This window comes from Suncus etruscus, chromosome 8, assembly GCF_024139225.1.
Source record: "Suncus etruscus isolate mSunEtr1 chromosome 8, mSunEtr1.pri.cur, whole genome shotgun sequence".
Lineage (NCBI taxonomy): Eukaryota > Metazoa > Chordata > Mammalia > Eulipotyphla > Soricidae > Suncus > Suncus etruscus.
Genome location: NC_064855.1, coordinates 124472543 through 124494980, shown reverse-complemented (window position 1 = coordinate 124494980; position 22438 = coordinate 124472543). Strand labels below are relative to the sequence as shown.

Below are 22438 nucleotides of genomic sequence, written 5' to 3'. Positions count from 1 at the left end.
TGAAATAAGTCAGAGGGAGTGAGAGAATAGTCTCCCTCATCTATGGGTTTTAAGAAAAATAAAAGACATTTTTGCAATAATTCTCAGAGACAAAGAGAGGAGAGTTGGAAGGTCCAGCTCCCAACATGCAGCTCAGCACAAAGAGTGGTGAGTGCAGTTCGAGAAATAACTACACTGAGAACTATCATAACAATGTGAATGAATGAGGGAAGTAGAAAGCCTGTCTAGAGTACAGGTGTGGAGGGGTGGGGAGGAGGGATATTTGGGACATTGGTGAAGGGGGGTGTTCTTTACATGACTGAAACCCAACTACAATCATATTTGTAATCAAGATATTTAAATAAAGATTTTAATAAAAAAGATTTCTAAAGTATAAAGATCACTTCTAATTGTTTGCTTGCTTTAATAGTGCATTCATCTGACAAGTATCAAAGCTTTATTAACTTATTCCAGTGGTAAACTAAACATAAATAGAGAGGCATTTGTAATATGAACTGTATCTTGGAGTTTGGCTTTTAGAGAGAGAGAGAGAGAGAGAGAGAGAGAGAGAGAGAGAGAGAGAGAGAGAGGGAGTGTGTGTGTGTGTGTGTGTGTGTGTGTGTGTGTGTGTGTGTGTGTGTGTGTCTAGAGGGGAAAGAGGTGAAGGGTCACAGGAGAGAAAACATGGGTGCCAGCAAGCAGGTCCAAGCTGCACCTTCCTGCCCAAAGACCCAAGACCTTCTCCTGGGTCCTCAGCCCCGGCCTGCGAAGGCTCAAGGACATGGGCACACTGCAGGGGCAAACGATAGCGTAGAAATTTCCAGAAGGCTTGGAGCCGCAGTGTTTGCTCTAGAGGCTGATAACAGGCCTTGCCGGGAGCCAGCCGACCTCTATAGAGGAGAATATAAAGGCAGCCGAGCGCCCGCCCAAGCAAGGCTGGCACGATGGCAGCGCTGCAGGAGAAGAAGACGTGTGGGCAGCGCATGGCCGAGTTCCGACGCTACTGCTGGAATCCCGACACCGGCCAGATGCTGGGCCGCACCCCAGCCCGCTGGGGTAGGAACAGCTGCCACCTCAGGCCCACCTGCTGCAGGATGTCCTGGGAGCATCCTGGAGTCCAAGAGAGCCTCCGAGCCTGGACAGGCAGGGAGTGTCCTGCCTGCCACCCTGAGGCCTGAGGCCGCTGTGGGAGATGAGAGCCCTTCTCCCAGGAGCCCCAGAAGGGACCCCAGGACAGGGACCCCAGACAGAGACACCCCCTGACTCAAGTCTCCCCCAGAAGGCCCTCAGTGTAGGGAGGCCACAGAGTGGAGAGTGGGACCTGCGTCAGCTCCATCCACAGAAGTGCCCACAGGTGGTCCCGTCCTCGGGGCACCCGGGACCAGCCCCATCCCAGGGGCACCCTCGGCCGGCCCAAAGAGGGGCGGGGAGGGGTGGTGTTCATGGGGCAGCCGGCTGCTGAGCGCCTCTGCTGCAGTGTTGATCAGCCTGTATTACGTGGGCTTCTACGTGGTGATGACCGGCCTGTTCCTCCTGAGCATGTACACGCTGCTGTGGACGCTCGACCCCTACACGCCCGACTACCAGGACCAGCTCAAGTCCCCGGGTACGTCTGTGTGGCGGGCGCCCTCCAGCGGCTGCTTTGGGAGGCGCGTGGGGCTTCTCCAGGCCGGTACTTAGGGGCAGGAAGCTGCTGGTCCAGGCCAGCCTCTCAGCCACTGGGGCACCCATAGGGGTCTGCCTCAGTGCCCGGGGAAAGGGCTCGTGAGGGTGGACTCAGAAGCAAGCCGGGCTCAGTGCCCCCTGTGGATGGTCTGCGGCCACCTTGGACGCCTTGCAGGGGTGACCTTGAGGCCCGACGTGTATGGGGAGCACGGTTTGGACATCGCCTACAACATCTCGGACCCCAGCTCCTGGAGTGGCCTGGTCCAGACGCTGCACAGATTCCTGGAAGGTAGGTGATGCGGCTGCTGCCCGGGCTCCTGGGAACACCCTCCCCGAGAACACCCACCTGCAGCCTCTGCCCTGCAGACTACACTCCCGAGATGCAGAAGAACAGCAGGGAATGCAGTTTCGACCACTACTACATCCAGGAAAGCTTCGAGGGGCCAAACCACACCAAGTTCTCGTGCCGGTTCACCAGAGACATGCTGGGGGCCTGCTCTGGCCTCACTGACCCCAAGTTCGGCTACGACGAAGGGAAGCCATGCTTCATCCTCAAGATGAACCGGGTGAGGGGCCGGAGTTGTGGGCCAAACGGTAGAGCATTTGCTTTGCACATGCTAACTGCAGTTAGCATAAACTGCGGTTCCAGCCCCCGGCGTCCAATATAGTCCCCCAAGCCAGGAGCGATTTCTGAGCGCATAGGCAGGGGTAACCCCTGAGTGTCAGCAGGTGTGGCCCAAAAAGCAAAAAAAAAAAAAAAAAAAAAAAGAAGAACCAGTGAGTGCTCCTCCCTCCTCCTGCCAGGGCCAGGAGCCAGCCCAACTCAGCCTCAGCTCAGCAGCAGGCCCTGCCCAACCCCCCCATCCAGGAGTTGGAACCCTGGGCACATGCTAGACAGAGGGGCACAGGGCAGGCAATAGGGGTGAGGGGCAGTGGGCACACGGGGACACATGGAACAGACACAGGCAGAGCAGAGGTCCCTCGGGGGCACAGCAGGGACAGGCTGCTCTACGTCTGAGTGGCCCGTCCACCGCTGTGGGACTCAGACGCAGTGTATCCATCCCTCCCCCAACCCTTGCAGATCGTGAAATTCTTCCCTGGCAACAAGACGCAGCCCAGGGTGGACTGCAGCTTTGTGGTGAGTCCCGGGCTGCTGCCATGTCTGAACCATGTCCCTGACTATGTCGCCCGCCCAGGAGCAGCTCAGCTGCTGTGGACACCCAGCCTGTGCCCAGCACTGCCCGTCCTTTTCCCTAAGAACTGCCAAGACCTCTGAGATCACACCATTCCCATCCCTTTCCTGAGACTCCGGCCACAGTCCCCCAAGATCAACCCTCCTCCAGACCCCGGCCACAGTCCCTGAGATCACCCCTTCCCTTGGGCCCCTGACCCTCAGTGAGTCCAGCTAGGTGCCCATACTGGAATCACCACACAGAACGGCAGGTTGGTCTCCACCACATCTCCCAAGTCCATTCCCACTGCCCACACTTAAGGGCGGGTCACCCAGAAACCCATGGGGCATAGACCCACCCCTGAGCCTTTGCCCTCCACAGCCACCACCCGCAGTTGACTTCCTAGTTCCCCACCCCATGACATGGGGGCTTCCTGAGCCCCACATACCCCTGTCGACAGCTGCTAGGAGAGGTGCCTGCACCCTCACAGGCCTGGCCACACACACAACCTCATACCATCCACCTAGTGAATGGTCAGCCTTGTGGGACATACTGGGGTAGGCACTGTATGAGTTGCATCGTGTCTGCTCTCCATGAGCCTAAATGGCACCAGACACACACACACACACACACACACACACACACACACACACACTCAAGCACGCACGCACATGCACACGTGCACACATGCCACGCGTGAGTGAGTGAGCACACAAGTGTGCAGACAGGCTCAGCCCAGCGCCTCCTCTCCCCCAGGAACAGCCCCACGAGGACCTGCGGCCGCTGCAGGTGGACTATTTCCCGCCCAACGGCACGTTCAGTCTGCACTACTTCCCCTACTATGGGAGGAAGGCCCAGGTAGGCCCCACCTGCTCTGCAGGCCACGGGCAGGGACAGGTCCTGCCATCTGCCTGCAGCCTGCCAGCACTCAGCAGGACGCCCCCTCATTCTCTCTCCTGGGCAAAGGGCCATGACCCACGCTTGCCCACAGTCTCGGGGGATCTCCCGCCGCCCCTGGGCACCGCCGGCTGTTCACACGACTCTCCTCCTCCAGCCCAACTACCACAACCCCCTGGTGGCGGTCAAGCTCCTCAACATCCCACGGAACAAGGAGGTCGTCATCGTCTGCAAGGTGCTGGCAGAGTTTGTGACCTTCGACAACCCGCACGATCCCTACGAAGGGAAGGTGGAGTTCAAGCTGCAGATCCAGGAGCAGATCCCCGGCACCTCCACCCCAACGCGGGGGGAGCTTTAGCGGGTCGGGCCTGGCTGCTCACCATCCACAGCGCCCTGTGTCCCCGACACGTGCAGATAAAAGCCATGGCAGCGGCCCAAGCCTGTTTCTTTGCGAGCTCGCCAGGGTCAGGGCTGCAGCCATAGGACAGCGGGGAGGGCACCTGTGGCTGACCCACGTTCAATACTGTCCTGTGAGCACAGATAGGAGTAATTCCTGAGAGCAGAGCCAGGTGTAACCCCTGAGCGCCGCCAGATGTAGCCCCAAAACAAAAGCAAGTCCTTCGAGATCTGTAACCATGCACGGGACGGGGCCAGAGCTGCTCAAGGGAACCCCAGAGTAGGCGGATCTGGGACACAGTGTCGGCAGGTGGCAGCAGCAAATCGACCACATCAGACTGGCAGTGACAGGAGGGCCCCCTCAGTCCCAAGGGCAGAAACTCGTCCCACAGGAAACCTCAAACACCTCAGAAGAAGCTAGAGATGGGGACCCTCTCCAAAGGGAGACAAGGACACGGGACAGGGAACACTCAGGGGGAGCAAGGACAGGGGACAGGGGACACTTGCAGAGAGACCAAGGCATGCATGACAGCCAGCCAGCATAAGTGGGTACTGGATCTGTCAGTGTGACCACCACAGCCCAACGCCTCACCAGCAGAGCAATCCTATGGACTGGGGTGGGGTGAACATAGGCTGTACGGGCTCATGACAGGGCAAGACCTGGAGGGACAGACTGCAGGACACCTGGGGGCACAAAACACTGGACAATAGGAAAGTGAGGGGTCAATGAGAAGGGAAGTGCTGCTCCCACAGGCCACACACACCTAACAGAGAACCCTGGCGGGGGACAATTACCTACAAATTGAGACTGGGAATGGGAATGGCCACCACAGCCGTGCAGCCTAGATATCACCCCAGCCATGAGGTTGAGGATGGTCACCACAGACATGAAGTTGGAGATGGTCTCCGTAGCCGTGATGTGAGGGACAGGCACCACAGTATAGGATAAGTGACGGTCACCACAGCCGTGCAGCCTAGATATCACCCCAGCCATGAGGTTGAGGATGGTCACCACAGACATGAAGTTGGAGATGGTCTCCGTAGCCGTGATGTGAGGGACAGGCACCACAGTATAGGATAAGTGACGGTCACCACAGCCGTGCAGCCTAGATATCACCCCAGCCATGAGGTTGAGGATGGTCACCACAGACATGAAGTTGGAGATGGTCTCCGTAGCCGTGATGTGAGGGACAGGCACCACAGTATAGGATAAGTGACGGTCACCACAGCCGTGCAGTCAGGGACTGTCACCACAGTGTGAGGTCAGGGGGTGTCACAACAACCGTGAAGTGAGGGACCGTCACCACAGCTGAGGTGGGAGATGGTCCCCCTGTAGCCATGAGGTCAAGAATGGTCACCACAGCCAGGAGGTCAGGGACGGTCACCACCAGGTGGGGCCCACACAAGGACCTGGAGGCCCTGTGGACAGACTAACCCTCCAGCCCAGCTCCAGTGCTGACACCATGCTAAGTCCTCCCCACCTGAGACTTGGAAGGAGATTCCCAGGGAAGCAGCACCACAGACAAGGACTGGGTGGGCCTTGGGATCTGTGCACCCTAGACTGGAAGGAATGTGTGCACCATGTGCTCTGGCCTGGACAGGTAGTAGACATCAGGTGCCATGAACAGATGGGCAGTGGTCACCGTGTGCCCTGGACTAGGTGGGTAGTGGGCACTGTCTCCTCCCTGCCCTGCCAGCGCCATCTCTACGGGCTGTTGCTCCTCCAACCCCCCCTTCAGCAACACTTGCCTCCAGATGAGACCCAGAAAGGTCACCCAGGAGGAGGTCTTATCTTGGGTCACCAATCTCCTCCAGGGCCTGCCAGGGTCTGTTCATGGCAGATACAGAGGCGACGCGTGTCCACGCATGACCGGCAGCCCGAGAGACACACAGACACGTCTCCTATGGCTGTAAAATATCACAGAAGTTTATTTGAGTTTTGGTAAAAAGGCCTCTTGCCAGGTGGCAGTGTGCAGAGTCTGTGGCCGTTTCTCCAAGCCCTGCCTCACACTCCTCACACGGCTACTGCTCATAAAAAAAGAATAATGAAAAACGATCAACAAAGTCTGAGTTAAAAAACTTGTTAAAACATTCTCTATATTTAATTTCAATTTTATCATAGGTTACAAGATGCTTCAGAAACAAAAACATTTGTCTCTGTGCAGGTTTGTGAGTGAAAGGCTTATAAGAAGACTGTAAACAACTAGAGAAGAAAAAGTTTCTTAGACGCTGTAAAGCCTGTAAGAAATCAGGCAATATCCACAAGCAACGCTGTCCAGCTGGGCAGGCGGTCCTGGGCCTTGGCGCCGGGCACGAGGCTCTCCCGAGACACAGCCGGGCTGGACGGGAGTCACTGCCGGGGCGGGAGCCCATGGGGTCACAGTCGGTATAACTTAAGGGAGCACAGTCGGAGTCCGGCCGACTCACGGCGCAGCCAGTGGGGCCACCGTGCTGGGCCAGGCCGGCTGCCCCCAGTCCTGGATCTGGCCGCAGCCCTCCCACTTCAGCACACTCAGCGAGGAGCCTCGGGGGCAGCGCCGGATGCTGGGCAGTCTTGGGAAGTCGGGAATGGGACGAGGAGCCTGTGCAGGCATCAAAGCGGCACCAGCAGCCGGCGTGAGCGCGCGGGGCAGGGCCGGCCGCAGCAGGACCCCGTGCCCCTCTCTCTGTGTGGGAAGCTGAAGCTAAGGGCTGCGGCCACCATCAATCGTCATCCTCCTCGTTCTCGTTGAATTCATCCTCATCTTCGTCCTCTTCCCCCACGCACGACACCGGAGTCTCCACCCGTGACTCACTGTACTGGGACCCGCTGGAGCTGGTGGCCAATGTGCCATCCCCTCCGTTGGCCAAATCGCTGCGAGGACAGGAGGCAAGGTGGTCACCTGGTTTGTCTGCAGGGCGCTGGTCATCCAGAGCCCCAGCTGTGGGCCGTTCCACCCCTGCCCCCCAGAAATTCGGAATTGGGGGCAGAGGAAATCATAAAGGCGGCAGAGGAAGCACTAGGGACAGTGGGCAAGCACGTGCTTTCAGTGACAGAATGTGTGTGCGCTGTTTTCTGGGTACAGTGGGACTTGTGTGCGTGCTGTTACATGTGCAATGACAGGCTGCATGTACGCTATTGTGTGCACATGTGATGAACTGCGTGCATATGAACATGTGATGGATATTGCATTGTGCTGTGATGTGGATAATGAGGAACTGCTATGTGACAGGTATGCAGTGTGTGAGCGATGGATTGTGTATGTAATGTACATGACATGTATGCACAGTGGACACTGTTTAGTGTGCATGTATGGTTATAGCAAAGAGAGTCTGGAGGTGCGTCCGTGCATGGGTGAGTCGTATGACAGCAGGTAAGTGCATGTGTGCATGGGTGAGGCCCATCAGGTTCAGGACATGCTTCTAAACAGCAAATCTGGGTAGTGCCCGCGTGGGCCTGAGACGGCAGGCTATGAAAACTACCAGGGGGTTGAAGCCCTCAGAAAAGTGGCGGGGAACAAAGTGGAGCCTCAAGACGATGTTGGCCCTGCAGCAGCTAGCTCTTCCATTCAGCAACACCAGGCCCACGCCCCACAAACCTCCTCACACCTCCCTCACCTCCCTATACTCCCACACACTTTTCTATGCCTCCCCACGGCCCATCCCTGTATTGGCCTGACACCACAGCCCCAAATGGGAGCAGCCCACACAGCTCCAAGGAGAAGCCACCAGACTACAACAGGCTGAGAAGCACCGGTGAAGGAAGGAATCAGGCAAAGGGAGCCCACGGGAAGCCCAGGAGCCTCCTGGCCTGCAGCCCACTCACTGGTGCTTCTGGACCAGGCAAACCCCATGGGCACGAACTTTCCCTCCACGCAGGAATGCCTGAGAGCCGACCGTCCCAGCCTCCTCCCCACCCCATTACCTGCTAGAAACTCGAATGCCATTGGCAGTGGAGACACTGGAGGTGAGGAAGACGCCGCCTAGTGAGCCCTGAGCCATCTCTGGAAAAAGACATTGGGAGATCTTCAGAGACAGGACCCAGTCTCACAGCACCCCCTGGGCTGGGACACAGCCTGTGACCTCCAGAGTCCACAGACTGGGTGGGAACCCAGCAGTAGGGAATTTTATGGCCAGGGAGAGTGCCCACCCACCCCATCCCGAGACATCAAGAGCTGTGGTGTTGCAGGTGGACCGAGGCCGTGATGGAATGTGGTTGTAGACATAGCTGTGGCAGGAGCTGTGGCTGTGGTCATGGCCACAGTGGATGTATTTGTAGGAGTCATGTGGCCGGATGTGGTTATGGTCATTCGTGGCCATGGCAGGATGTGGTTGCGGACGTAGCCATGGCGGGAGGTGGCTGTGGTCATGGCCACGGTGGGATGTAGTTGTAGGAACCATGTGGCCGAATATGGTTGCGGGCATGGCCACGGCGGGATGTGGTTTGTGGCCGTGGCAGGATGAGGTTGTGGGTGTAGGATGGCGGGAGATGGTGGTCATGGCCATGGTGGGATGTGGTTGTGGTCATGGACACAGTGGAATGTGGTTGTAGGAGTCATGTGGCCGGATGTGGTTATGGCCATGGCGGGATGTGGTTGTATTGGCTGTGGCGGGATGTGGTGGGCATGGTAGATGTGGTTGTAGGCGTCATGTGGCCGGTTGTGGACGTGGCCACGGTGGGATGTGGTCATGGGTGTGGCTGGATATGGTTGAGTACAGCCTAGTCTGGAGCAGGGCTGGGGGTGGCTGGGAGTGCAGCAATGGATGAAGAACTCCAGCTGCTGGTGACACCACGCTGACCTGTCACGTAGGGCTCCAACACCTTGGGCACCAAACTACGGGCCACTTTCAGGTCCTCAGCAGAGCAGTTCCCGGACTCCAGGCCACAGGCCATCCCCATGCGCTTCAGCACCTCGATGTCGTCGTGGATCTCAAAGGTGTTGTCAAAGTTGAACAGGTACTCGAACCTGCGAGAGCAGCACTGTGTGGCAGTGCCGGCCGGGCCTGACCCCCATCCCGCCAAGCGCCAGATGACGGGTGAGCAGCGCTCAGGACACCAGCACACCCTGAGGCCACTGCCGAGCCCTGAACCTTCATCCCCATGCTCTGCCCCAGACCCTCCCCACCCTCCCCCGCACCATGACCTCCGAGACCCTCCGAGACCCGACCCTGACCCCAGAACCCCACCCCCGCACTATGACCCCCAAGACCCTCCTCCCCTCCCCTACTCTCCCACACTATGACCCTAGAGAACCTCCCCCCACCCCGCAATCTGCCCCCACCCACTTGTCATTGGAGATGCTGCAGTCGATGACAGTCTTCTTGCTGGTGTTGACAATGATGAAGGGCAGATGGATGACGGAGTTTGGGGGTGGCGGACGGTTGGTCTGTTGCTCCACCTGCCTGTTCCTCTGCACCAGGTTCTTGAAGGCAATTTGCTGCGAAACAGGACACACTCAGACCTGCCCTGGGCCTCCAGCCGAGGGGTGCTCACAGGGAAAGCACATGGAGAACCATGGCTGGGATGGGAAGGCTGGAGGAAGACAGAAGGGAGGGATGGAAGGAAAGGTTTGGGGAGGGACGAAATGCAGCTAGAAGAGGGTGGGAAAGAATGGTGTGGAGGGAGAGAAGGAAAAGAAAAGGGGTGGGAGGGCAAGGGGGAGGAAGGAAAGGGACGGAGGGTTGGGCACCTCAGCTACCAGCTGGGGGTGGGCCTGAGGGTGGGGCACAGCTCCTGGAAACCTGGGGAGGAATGCTGGGAACAGGGTACAGGATCCACACTGGGGGTCAGGCCTCAATGCAGGCATGCCCAGAAGTAGGACATGTATGCAGTGTCCAGGCTCTCCTGAGGAATTCCGGGGCTGAGTTGCAAGGCAAGGCTATGCCCCTCCCTACCTGCCAGCATTCCGGGGCATCTCACCTGCAGAATCAGCTCCTGCAGCTGGGATTGTTTCTGCTTGATCCGCTCCAGCCGCCGCTGTCGCTCCACCTGCCGACAGACACAGCCTCGAGAGAGCCCATGGCCTCCCACCCCCCTGCACCACCCTGCTAGGACATGCGCACGAGAACAGGAAGAGCACCCGGCGCACCTCCAGGTTCTGGCACTCTTGCGCAGAGTTGGTGGGCAGCCCAATCCAGCGGATCTCCTTCTTCTCCTTGGAGATGATGTTCATGGCCATGAGCACATTCAGGGCATCATACACACGCCGCCGGATGTTCTTCTGGTCATAAGCCTGGGGAGGGAGGTTTCAAGGGGCGGCCACGGGGCAGGGCAGGGCAGGGCAGAAGCGGGCTGGGGCCAAGGACAGTCACAGCTGTGGGCCACACTCAGCGGGGTGGGGGGGCATCTGCAGGACGGAGCCCTGGACGATCCCACGATGACCCTGGGCCGCACTCACCGACTCGTTGGGCAGAATGTGGTTGTCCGCAGCACTGAACTCGGCCACCAGCTCGTCAGCCACCTCGTTGTAGGACGTGGTGCCTTTGCGCTGCACCTTCTCACACACCTTCATGGAGAAGTGCCGGAGCCCCTTCCCGTTTTTCTCGCCCTTCCGGTTCCGCTTCCTGCAGACCAGAAGAGACTCAGCTCCCAACACCCAGGAGCAGGGGGAGAGGGGGTAGGGCTCATGTCTGAGGAGATCAGAGAAGCACTGCCTGTGGGGCCTTGGCTATGAGGGGAGGTCAGGCACCACATTGGAGTGTCCGATTGTGCATAAGGCATCTCCATCGAGGAAGGATTCAGTAGGCCCACCAGATGTATCCCCAAATTTTCCTGGAGCAGAGCTGATAATTTCCCAAGGAATGTTTGTCCAGCAGGCCTGTTACGAATGTTTTTGCCCCTACATAGATTACTGGCATTATTTCTGAGATTCATGTCATGGTACTGACATTACATCCCCTTCTTACTATTTAGCTATTTCTCCCTTGTAAAATTACAGGCTGAAATATAGCCTCAATCAAATTCTTTTGCCCAGAGAAATACCAGCACCAAAAGCTACAAAGACAAGCTTCCTCTCTCCTCGTCAGCATCAGCCGTATTTACATCTAAAAGCCAGTCAGCAAAGTTAGCTGAGTTTCTGTAGATAATTTACATTTAACTTAGCTCTCTGTGAACACCATAGCAGACAAGCAGCTTCAACTTTCTCCCTTCTAACTTCTTAGAACCTTTCCACTTGAGCTGCTTAGCCAGTCATTTTGTTATGGAAATGCTAACAGGCCTACTGTTAATATTTATTTTTCTCTACACTCCCACCTTTTTCAATGCGGAAAATTCCTTTCATGCCTAAGACTGTATTTTTGCCTTATCTATACGTTCAACATGGAGATTAAATTTTGTCACGTCTGTCAGAACGTGGGTCCCCATACTTCGTGTGTGGTCATCATTTATTTCATATTTCTTTTTTTTTTTTTTTTGGTTTTTGGGCCACACCTGTTTGACGCTCAGGGGTTACTCCTGGCTATGTGCTCAGAAATCACCCCTGGCTTGGGAGGACCATATGGGACACCGGGGGATCGAACCGCGGTCCATCCGCTTGCAAGGCAGACACCTAGCCTGTAGCGCCACCTTCCCGGCCCCATTTATTTCATATTTCACCGTCCCATGCTGCAACCCACTATCCCTGAAGTAGGATTCACTGAAATCCACTGGCGCTGTGGACAGAAGCCGCCTACAGCATTGGAGAGCCTTGGTCATGTGTGTGAAAGTCACATGCATGATGTCAGGGGTTACACGTGAGGGTCAAAAGCCATGCAGTTCAAGTGAGGCCAAAGGTCACTTCGGGGTCCTGGTCATGTGCCCCTGAAGCACAGACTGTGTATGAAGTCTTCCTGCCCCAGAGCACTGGCCATGAAGGGTGGCCCTGGGACAATGCCATATGAGCAGTTGTAAGGTGGACATGACCAATTCCAGGCCAGGGGACAGTGAGCTTGGCCTGCGTGATGTCTGTGGGCACTGCTCAGTGACAATGGACCCCACGCCAAGGTTTCTGCTGCCCAGTGGATGTGGGGGCAGGTGAGCGCCACAATGTCCCTGAGGAGACGGGAGTGTGCAGGGCCCGTGTCTCCCATCCCACTCACCCAGCTGACCACGGGGATGGGTCCGACGATTGGTTCTGGGGGACAAAGTGGGTGTTGGGGGTGTGTGGGCTGCCCACCACCAGTGTGCTGGCTGCGGGTCTCTGCGGCGTCCCGATCACCTGCGGGCAGAGGCAGGTCAGGGGTGCCCCAGCTGCTGCCCACACCCTTGGCCCTGCCTGCCCCTCCAACCTGTGTGGGCCAGGAGCTCCTCCATCTGGAGCCCAAATTGACAAACCATGTCTGAGGGGACTAGGGCAGCAACATAGGGCCATGTCTGAAGGGAGGGTCCCCCACAACACCCAGGGGCAAAGAGAACTCCAGGGCTCCCTGGGGCAAAAGCGAGGTGCCTGGTCCTGTTGCAAACATTCAACACCAAGGTGAGGACCACAGGAACATCTCTGTCAAGTTCCTGCTGGGTTTTTACAGAGCTGGGAGGCACCCAGCACCCCCTCACATCCTGTTCCAAAGCAGGTAGGGAGCAACAGGAGTCTCCAGAGAAAGGGACCCATGGCCTGCAAGACTGTGACCTCAATAAGACACTGTGACTTGTGGAATGGTGGCCTGTGACCAGGGACTGTGACCTGTAGGACTGTGGGACTATAACCTATAGGACTCTGTATAGCCTGTGACCCCGTGGTCGGTGGCCAGGCACTGCGTCCCGTGGGACCGTGACCTGTGGCCATATACTGACCATGCAGTGTCCTGCCTGTGCTATTTCGAGCCTGGCTGAGGCTGGTGCCCTTCTTAGCGGCTCAGCAACCCCAAGACAGCTGAGCGGGCGCTGTGCAGATCAGCCTGAGCCGGGATCTCGGCCACAGTGGCCCTGCCCCATCTCCCTCCCAGAACAAGCAACACAGGGCGGGAGCTAGGCAGGGCCCCAGGGAGGCGTCCTGGTTGGCCAGGCCAGGGGACAGACAGGAAGGGGACGAGCCCCACACCCTCTGTGAGGTCTGCAGGGCTGGGAGGCGAGTCGCCCGGAGCTGATCAGGGGCGGGCCCAGCACAGCAAGACCCTTATAGGACACATTGCGGGTGCACAGGGATGGGGTGAGAGGGGGCTCCAGCTTGTCCCAGTAACACCTGCTGAGACCCCAACCAGTCTGCAGGGGAGGCTCAGGGTCACTCCACAGGCAGGGGGAGCGTGTCCCTACAGTGGTGGCCCGGAAGAGACCCTGAATTGGGAGCTCCGAGGTCCAGGGGTCTGTCCTGAGGGACTCATGACAGCTGGTGGCAGGACTCTGCGCAAGTGGCACCCAGCTCTTGCCCATGCACCAACCACCCCGCCCCACACTGCCACGGGGACAGACCAGGGGTCCTAGAAGGCGAAACTGCAATAGGCCATGCAGGTGAGGACCATGCCAGCCGCCTGCTGCCCCTTCAGGCCCCAGGACACCCCAAACCATGAGCATGGCCTTACCACTTGCTGTGCGATGCTGACATTGGGGTGTCCGAAGGTCTTAGGCAGCAGCTGCTTCCCGAGGGTGCTCACGGACGAGGGGTGCACAGCCACCAGAGACACCACACCTGCAATGACAACGGGCCAGCCTGAGCAGGGGTCAGCACAGCAGAAACGTGGACGAGGGCTGAGTCAGCCCCACAGGGCAGCATGACACACAGTGTCTCCGGCAGATACCAGCCAGGCCAGAGTGGCAAGAACTGCCTCACGTCAGCTGGAGCCAGGGCTGTGAGGATGGTGCTAGCTTGACACTCAGTGGACCTGAGTCCACCCTGGCCTCCCAATGGAGTCTAAGCCACCAGGAGAGATAGCACAGGGTGTTGCCTTGCATGCAGCCAACTGGGAGGGATCGGGTTCAATTTCTGGCATTCCATATGACCCCCCGAGCCTGCCAGAAGCTATTTCTCAGTGCAGAGCCAGGAGTAACCCCTGAACGCCGCTGGGTGTGGCCCCAAACAAAAAACAATAAAATAAAATCAAAAGTGTAGGGCCCGGAGAGATAGAACATCGGTGTTTGCCTCACAAGCAGCCGATCCAGGACCAAAGGTGGTTGGTTTGAATCCCGGTGTCCCATATGGTCCCTTGTGCCTGTCAGGAGCTATTTCTGAGCAGACAGCCAGGAGGAACCCCTGAGCACCACCGGGTGTGGCCCAAAAACCAAAAAAAAAAAACAAAAAAAAAAAACAAAAAAAAATCAAAAGTGTAAGCCCTGGCACCACCAGGATTGGCCCCAACACAAATCCAAAAAAGCAGCTGAGCCGGAGGATTGAGGGCCACCTGGAAACCACACACAGGATCATGTGCACAGGAAGGGCTGGGCATTCCCCAAGCACCTGGCAGGAAGGGCATCGCTGTCCCCAAGCACCTCAACGAACTCACCTGAGCCCAGCAGTGCGGCCCATGGGTTCCCAGAAGGTAGGACAGACCGGGATTCCCGCAGTTCTGCCCACCTGCTCTGCAGTCAGCCTGGATGGTCTGGGCCGCTGACATCTACCCTCATTCACAGACCCACCCACTGAGCCACTACTCAGCACCCTGGGCAGCACAAGCCCCCAGGGTACGGCTACCCCAGCTGAGGCTACCACTTGCAGCAGGGGGGCCGGGACAGTCAAAACACAGCTCTTCTGGGAGCTGCTCTGGGACCAGGTCAGTGGCCCTCAGCTGAAACATGGATCTGAGGTGAGGCCTCCCCTGAAGCCCTGGGGAGGTGCAAAAGCGGAGGACACATGTGGACTTCATGTAAACACGTACTCATGCGTGCATGTGTCCTGTGATGTATGTGGGTATGCATGTTGTATTGTGTGTGATACATGTGGACATCACTACACATGTGATGCAGTGGGTTGTGTATACACTGTGCTGTAATGTGTCCACGTATATGGATACGTGTGTGCCGGTGGGAAACAGCGAGGGGGGCTGGCGGAGGGCACAGGCAGCCCCATAGGGCAGAACGAGGCCGAAAGGGCTCCCAGGACCCCACGGTGTGTTCCCAGCCATCTCCCACCTGCTCCCAGGCACAAAACCGCACCCACGTGTCTCTGCTTTACTTCTGGGGATTTGGGCCCCACCAGGCCGTGCTGTGGCTTAGTGCACTGGGGAGGAGCTGGGCTCAGGGCATCTGCAGGTCCAGCAGGCCCCTCCCCAAACACAGGCGGGGCCGACCGACCTGTCCCCAGTAGCCCCCAGCGCTGGCCAAGCCTTACCTTTCCCGGGGCTGAGGCTCTGGTCAATGAAGACTTTCAGTTCTCCGTTGGCTTCAATCAGGCCGGCCTGCGGATGACACATGAGTGAGGCCCGGCCCTCGGTAGAGAAGACCCTCCCTGGGAGAGGCCTGGGGGCTCAGGTGGAGATGAGGACAAGGAGACAAGGGGGAAGCTCATGGCACTTCATGGACAGGCCACAGCGTGTGCAGGGCTGACTCACAGCCAGGCCATGGAGTTTGCGGTCTGACCCATGGCTGGGCCACTGTGTGTGCAGGTCTGACCCATGCCCCCCCCCGCCAGACAGTACACATAGTCTCCCCTCACATTTGCACACCTGCTCCCTGTGGGGCCCAGAACATGGACACGAGAGGGCCACGCCCAGGAGCATCTGCATGGCCCCTGGCCCTGACAAGGGTGGAACAGGCTCCTCCCCCAGCACCCAGAGACCTGCGCCCTGATGTGCAGCAGCCAGCTGCCTTCCAGGTACCCCATAGGCTCTGAAAAGGCAGAGCCTGGCACGGAGAGCATCCAGGATGCTCATTCACATGGACGCGTGGCTCGCACACATGCAACAGAAGTGTGCACGTGGATAACACCTACAGATGTGTATACACACTGTACATGAAACATGTGATATCCATACAGCAGACGTGTGTGCTGTGTGCTTAGTGTGTAAAGCTAACACATGAATGAGGTTTCTGCTTCAATGCAGAGTTCACAACACATGCGCAGTAGACATGTGTATATGCACTGTATATACATGAAATACATGCAGCCAGTGTGGCAGTGTACCTAGAAGACTAGCACATATATAATACATGATGCACATACTTAGAAGAGGTGCCAATATAGTGCACGTGTGACACGTGTATATTTAGAAGACATGGCACACGGTGTGTATATGGTACATAGCACACCGATGTGTTTAGATGTGGCACACATGTGGTTCATGCGTGATATGCACATACTTAGATGCCATGTCACAGTACACATAGCAGTGCATATTTAGAAGTTAGGACACATACAGTACATGCTTGACACATGGCACATCCATTATTTCGATGCGGCATACAAGCGGTACGTGCATGGCATATATGGCATGCATGCATATTTAGAAGGCAGGCCACATGTAGTACATGTGCGGCACACATGTATATTTAGATGTGGCACGCAACACATAGTATACTCATGGGCATTTGGAGGATGTGGCACACACAGTACACACAATACGTGGTATATATGAGTATGCTTGGAGGACATGGCACAAATACAGTAACGATACATGACAGGTACGTGTGAATTAGAAGACATGCGGCATGCAGTACACAGATGGTAAACACATACACATGTATGACACAGTGCACTTGTGTAGAAAATCTGTCACACATATAGCACATGGTGCTTGGTGCAGCGAAAATGGCTGCAGTTTGTGGCGCGCGCGCACTTGCACACAGCACAGAAGCCCGTGGCACAGGAATGCAGATTTGGCTGAAACTGTGACACCCCACGCTGCCAGCTGCATCCAGAGGAAGGGGTTTCCATCTCCTTGGTCCTTCTCAGGCCTGCTATGTGCAGTTAGCCCACACTTACCCACTCCCACTCGTCGGGACGCACCTGAGCTCCAGAAAGCCCCTCCCCACACACTTTCCAAGCCTGACCCCTTGTGCAGGGCATGTACGACTCAATGTGATGCGAGCCTGGTCACAGAGGGGTATCGAGTGGCCGTGGCCATGGGCTGCCCATGCCCCCCCTTCCACCAATCACAGCGTCTGAGGAGCCCTGAGGCCCTGGGTTCATCCACAGGGCCCAGCTGACAGCAGCCTGCAGTCAGGCAGGAGGGCGCAGACTGGGTGCACAGATTGGGGGAAGCAGCTGGCTCTGCCCCCAATGAACAGTTGTGATCAGCCACCCCCCAAGCCTGCTCCCCGCTCTTTCTAAGCTTCATACAACCACCAAGACAAACAACATTCTTAGCGTCACGCTGCTGGCCCAGCTGTTGAGTGATTTAAGGATTTCCTTAGGAAACTCCCTGAGCACCCAGCCGCCTGGTGTGGGCAGCAAAGTTAAGGGTGGAGCTAGGTGAGGACGGCCAGGCCAGAGCCCACCTGCAGCCCGGCCCCCAAGAAGCAGCACAGGAGGGACAGCCAGGCTCTGGGCCCACAGGCTGGACCCTGACTTAGGCGCTGAACTCGCTCCCGCTGCCAGTCACGTGGTGCCCTCAGTGGGCGGACATGCAGGTACACAGGGCAGGGACACCCCATCACTGGTCCCAAATCTGATCAAGATGCATCAGTGAGAGGGAAAGAGATACGACATAAAATGATCTCACTCGAACAAGACATAGTATGGTAATAATGCCCAGAGACAACAGAGACAAAGGTCGGGAGGTCTAGCCCAGAGTCGGAAGCTTGCCACAAAGAGCAGTGGGTGTAGCTAGAGTAGAGAAGGGTCTACTAGGACCAGGATAATTGGAACTGACTGCTCTGGACAAGAGCGGCGCTGAAAGGGGAGAAAATAACAGGCAAGGCACTCCTTCATTGACAACAATGCTAACGATTGTGTCAAAAGGAAAAAGGGGCCTAGTGATAGCACAGCAGTAGGGCGTTTGCCCTGCACGTAGCTGGCCCAGGACAGATTCAGTTCCCAGAATCCCATATGTTCCCCCAAGCCTGCCAGGAGTGATTTCTAAGCGCAGCACCAGAAGTAACCCCTGAGCGAGAGAGAAAGAAGCAATTTGCCTGCCTCATAGCAAGGCAGGGGTGGAGGAGTAGGGGTTGGAGAGAAACAAAACATTGATGGCGGGAAGGGTACGCTGGTGAAAAGTGGGGTACACTGTAACTGAAACTCAACAATGAACAATTCCGTAACCATGGTGCTTAAATAAAGCAATTAAACAAAAAAAGAAAACGATGCACCACTGAGAGTGGCAGTCATAAGACCAGGCCACACAGGGTGAGGAGGTTGGCATGCAGGGTGGGCACAGAGTGTCGGCACCAAGCCCATGTCCTGACTCTCTGGCAGGGCTGCAGCTGAGGGGTCGGAGCGAGTGCCCAGCAAGGCACTCTGGGGCCCTCTGGGGCCCTTGGCTGAGCGAACTTGCCCTACTTGGCTCCAAGTCCCCAGCTTATCCCTGAGAAATGCCGAGAACCAAGAGTGAGTGAGTCGACTGTTCCTCCCCAGGGTCCCCCCTGCAGTGCCTCACCCCTCCGCAAAGCAGGTCTGGGTCGCATGTGCACACATGTATGAGAAGCCTGGAGGACAGAATGATGCCCAGAAGGATCCACAGGGTCAGGTACCTTCTCCCTCTGAGCCTGCCCTGCCCTACCCTGTCCCCGCTGAAGACCCTCTCCTGGCCCAGTTCTGTCCATCCCTTACCGCGCCACTGTGCAAGGCTCGGCAGGAGAAGTTACCTAACCTGACCGGCACCTCTGTCTCTTCCGGCCTCAACAGAGCACATGATGCTCCCGTGGACAGAGGCACGAGGCCTTGGGGACCTGCTCGGACCATCCCCGCCCAGTTCTCAAGGGCACAGCAAAGGGTCTCCCATCGTCCACCTGCCACAACAGCTGGGAGAACATAGGAGGGACCCTGGGTGGGCGCAGATGACCACACTCCCTGTGTGCACCCCACATGTGCAACATGCATGTACACCCCAACACGTACACATACTTTATACTCATTCAGACATACACACTACAAATCCGCATGTGCACACTCACATGTACACGCGAGTATACACCCATTCATGTACACATATGCACACCTCCCTGACCACACATACAACCACCCACATGGGAACACATAGAGTGCTCACTGTGCACACGTAGGCATGCACACAGATCCACACGTGTGTCCCATATGCACAGCCATACACTCACCTGTGTACTGACATAGCTACATGTGCACACCCACAAAGAAATACACACTCTATGCACACCTCACACTTGCATGCATGCTCACACCAGATACTCCATCTGCATGAGCACACCGGCATACACGTGCCCCACGTGTCTGCACACCACAGTGCACACTCACATGGACAGACAAGGATGCTGAGTGGCTCAAGCACCTCCTGGCCAGGACCACACTCAGGCTGAGCTGACTCACATGCAGCCCATGGGGGCCACCTCTGTCCCAGGAGCTGTGAGGTCTGGAGGGAGTCAGTGGCCTGTATCCAGGGACCGGAAGGACAGAGACCTCAGCAGTTCTCCTGGGGGGGGGGTGGGGGGACTGTGAGTCTCCATGGACACAGACCTGTGGGTCCCACAGTGGACACGGACATGTGCCTGGTGCCAACAGCTGCCAAGGACGTGCCAGGGTACGTCTCCGGGGCTGTGTGGGTACGACCCCACTGGGCTCTGCCCTCTCCCAGATATGGGGGCAGGAGGGCAGGCCCAGCAGTGGGAGCAGCTGAGACATCTAAGTCCTGTCCTCTGCCCGCCAAGCCAGGTGTCGGCACAGACGGCACCAAGGACACACAGCCCCAGGAGCAGCGCTCGCCTTGAAGCCAGATTCCAGCAGCCATCCTGGGGTTCTGAAGCACACGAATATTTATTTGTGTTCTGGAAACAGGAGGCAAGGGCAGACAGGGCCTCACCAGTCCCCACATGCTTCTGAGCTGTATGTGGGGGCCGCGCTCCCCCCCAACGACACAGAGGGATCTCCGCAGACCCCTATGCAACCCCGAGTGTGACCGTGCCCGGCCACTCTGCAGAGCAGGGAGCCAGTCGGGACACCGGTCAAGAGACCTCAGGAAAGACAAGAGCGTCAGCAAGGACGGAGCTTCTCTACGTCTCTACGTCTACGGGGCTCGGATCCGTGCCCATCCCGAGTTCGGGCCTCACCTCCTGTCCCTGGGTCCAGCTCCCATCACTTCCCGCCTTCTTCCCACCTGTCCCAGCCACAAGGGTCATGTCACCCCACGCCCACGTCCGCATGACCCGCCTAAGTACCTCCCTGGCTGCACCCCCAAATCCTGGCCCCCGTTTTGCGCCCGCAGGTGGACTCGCAGTGTTCCCATCACCACCAAATTCCGAACTGACCCCATGTGCGCCCCCTTTCACCTTCCCCATCCCCGGAACAGAGTTAGCCCTTGGACACCCAGCACTGAGCCGGCACGGGCCACCCTCACAGCGGCCTCCTGTGCCTGTCTCCATGGGGGGGGGGGTCCAAGACCGGCGCCGGGTGGGTGGGTGGCTGGCTGTGTGCTCCCCACCCCACCCGCCCCATGCCCACTGCCCAGCGTGCCCTAGGCCTTGAGCTGCGCGCAGCCGCCGCTCGGCTCCCTTACTCACATCTTTTGCCATGTTACCAGATCCGGGAAATGGACGCTCTCACTGTTCCCCCCTCCAGCGAAGAAAGCGGCGCTCCTGGAGGGAGGGGAGGAAGGAAACGGGGCCTGAGCGACGAATGCGACCCCCGCCCGCCCGCCCCAACGCTCCTCCAGGCCGGCCCGGCCGGGAGGGCCTCCCGCGCGCGCCGGGGTTCCGAGGCACGGCCCGGCGCCGGGAAGCGCGCGGGGCCCGGCAGGTGGTGGGCTTCCCGGGGCAGGAGGGGGCCCGGCGCGACTCCCGCCCGCCCGCCGCGCTGTCTGTCTGCTCGTCCGTCCGTCCGTCCGCCTGCCTGCCAGTCCCTAGGCCGCGGGCCGCTCCCGCGCGCGCCTTCCCGCCCGCCCGCGCGCGCCTCGCCTCCGGGCCGGGCCCAGGAGGGCCGAGTCGCGTCCGCGCGCCCCGGGGGCTCGTCCGGGCTGGGGTTCCCGGCGGGACCCCGGAGCGGAGGGTCACCTGGGGCGCGCGCGGTGCTGGCCGGGGATGCCCGCGCGCCCCGCGCACCTGGTCCCGGGCCGCCCCCGGAGGTGCGTGCGGGGCGCGGGGGGCCGGGACCCCGGAGGGGCAGCGCGGGACAGCGCGCGGCAGGGCGGGGCGGGGCGGGGCGGGGCGGTCCGGGCGCCCGGCTCGGGCCCCAGCTGCGGGGGGTCCCAGCGCGGGGTCGGGCCGGGCCGGGTCGGGTCGGGGCTCACCCTGCCTGCCTGCCAGCCAGCCAGCCCAGCCAGCGTCGGCGGCGTGACGTGCGCGGCGCGCTGACGTGCGCCTCCCCGGGCAGAGCGCCTGCGCGCCTTTTCGCGCCTTCGCGCCCTCCTCCTCCTCCTCCTCCTCCTCCTCTCCCTCTCCCCGTCCGGCCCCGGCTCCGCCCGCGCCGCCCCTGCGCGTGCGCCCGGCGGCCTGGGGGGGTCCCGGGGAGCCCGGCTGCGGGTGGCTGTGCGCCCTCCACCGCGGGCGCACCGTGGGCGCCCAGGCCGAGCCGCGCGAGAGCCGGCGGGCGTCACGTGGGGTGCTGCGGGTGCGGGCGCACGTGGAGAGCCGACCGTGTCGCGGGTGCGGGTGGGTGCGCCCAGGGGAGCGGGTGTCCTTGTGTGCCCGAGAGGAGCGCCGGCAGGTGCGTGTGTGCGCGTGGCTAGAGCGGATGGGGTCGCGTGTCCTGGGAGAGCGGCTGAGTTCGCTGTGCGCGCGCACGCGAGAGCAGGTAGGCTCCCATGTGGACACAGGCGAGCGGACCGTGCACAGACACACGAGGAGAGCGGACGGTTTCACGTGTGCGCGTCCAGAGGCGGGTTCGTGGATACAGAAGAGCAGGTGGATTCGTGTGTGCACGCGAGAATGATGTGCGTACGCGAGAGCAGATGCGTTCGGGTGTGCACATGAGCGCAGGTGGGTTTGTGTGTACGCATGAGAAGAGCAGGTGATCTCATGTGTGTGCGGTGAAGAGAGCAGGCAGGTTCGTGTTTGCATGTGCACAGTAAGGAGAGCAGACGGGGTCTTGTGCGCACCACGGAGAGAGCGAGCTGGTTCATGCGTGTACGAGAACAGGCGAGTCCGTGTGTGCATGTGCACATGGGCAGGTCAGACTGCGGCCTCTGCAAACAGGGTTCAGGAGTCCTCGGACAGACGTCTGGCCTCACGGTCTGAGCCACGACAGGTCTATCAAGACTAGGGGGCCCACGCTGAGTCTGTCAGGCAACTGCTCGGAGTCGCAGCTCCCAGCTGGCCCCTGGCATGGTGGTGGGCACTGCCAGCCCAAGACTGGCCTCGGCCGCAGGGTGCAAAGTTCGGGCGGCCG

General features: G+C 58.8%; 4 protein-coding genes across 4 annotated transcripts in view; 2 read left to right on the top strand and 2 right to left on the bottom strand.

Annotated features, from left to right (window-relative positions):
• ARHGEF7 (Rho guanine nucleotide exchange factor 7) overlaps window positions 1–22438 on the top strand; it is a 496685-nt gene that overhangs the window by 14905 nt on the left and 459342 nt on the right. The gene's annotated exons all lie outside the window — the stretch shown is intronic.
• Window positions 924–4071, top strand: ATP4B (ATPase H+/K+ transporting subunit beta). Its single transcript, XM_049778537.1, has 7 exons — window positions 924–1035; window positions 1457–1585; window positions 1820–1933; window positions 2011–2210; window positions 2726–2782; window positions 3573–3674; window positions 3871–4071. Exons 1-7 carry the CDS (start codon window positions 924–926, stop codon window positions 4069–4071), a joined length of 915 nt encoding a protein of 304 aa, XP_049634494.1.
• Window positions 6013–20686, bottom strand: TFDP1 (transcription factor Dp-1). The gene is made up of 11 exons (XM_049778132.1): window positions 20617–20686; window positions 15323–15389; window positions 13581–13687; window positions 12165–12283; window positions 10487–10652; window positions 10178–10321; window positions 10009–10077; window positions 9375–9526; window positions 8889–9055; window positions 8014–8092; window positions 6013–6963 (listed from the first exon to the last, which is right to left on the bottom strand). The coding sequence occupies exons 1-11, from the start codon at window positions 20626–20628 to the stop codon at window positions 6813–6815; spliced, it is 1233 nt and encodes a 410-aa protein (XP_049634089.1). The 5' UTR covers window positions 20629–20686; the 3' UTR covers window positions 6013–6812.
• Window positions 20630–22438, bottom strand: part of TMCO3 (transmembrane and coiled-coil domains 3) — a 33514-nt gene continuing 31705 nt past the window's right edge. Inside the window, exon 12 of the mRNA XM_049778118.1 lies at window positions 20630–20688. Coding sequence (XP_049634075.1) covers window positions 20630–20688 — 59 coding nt within the window. The remainder of the gene's footprint in view (window positions 20689–22438) is intronic.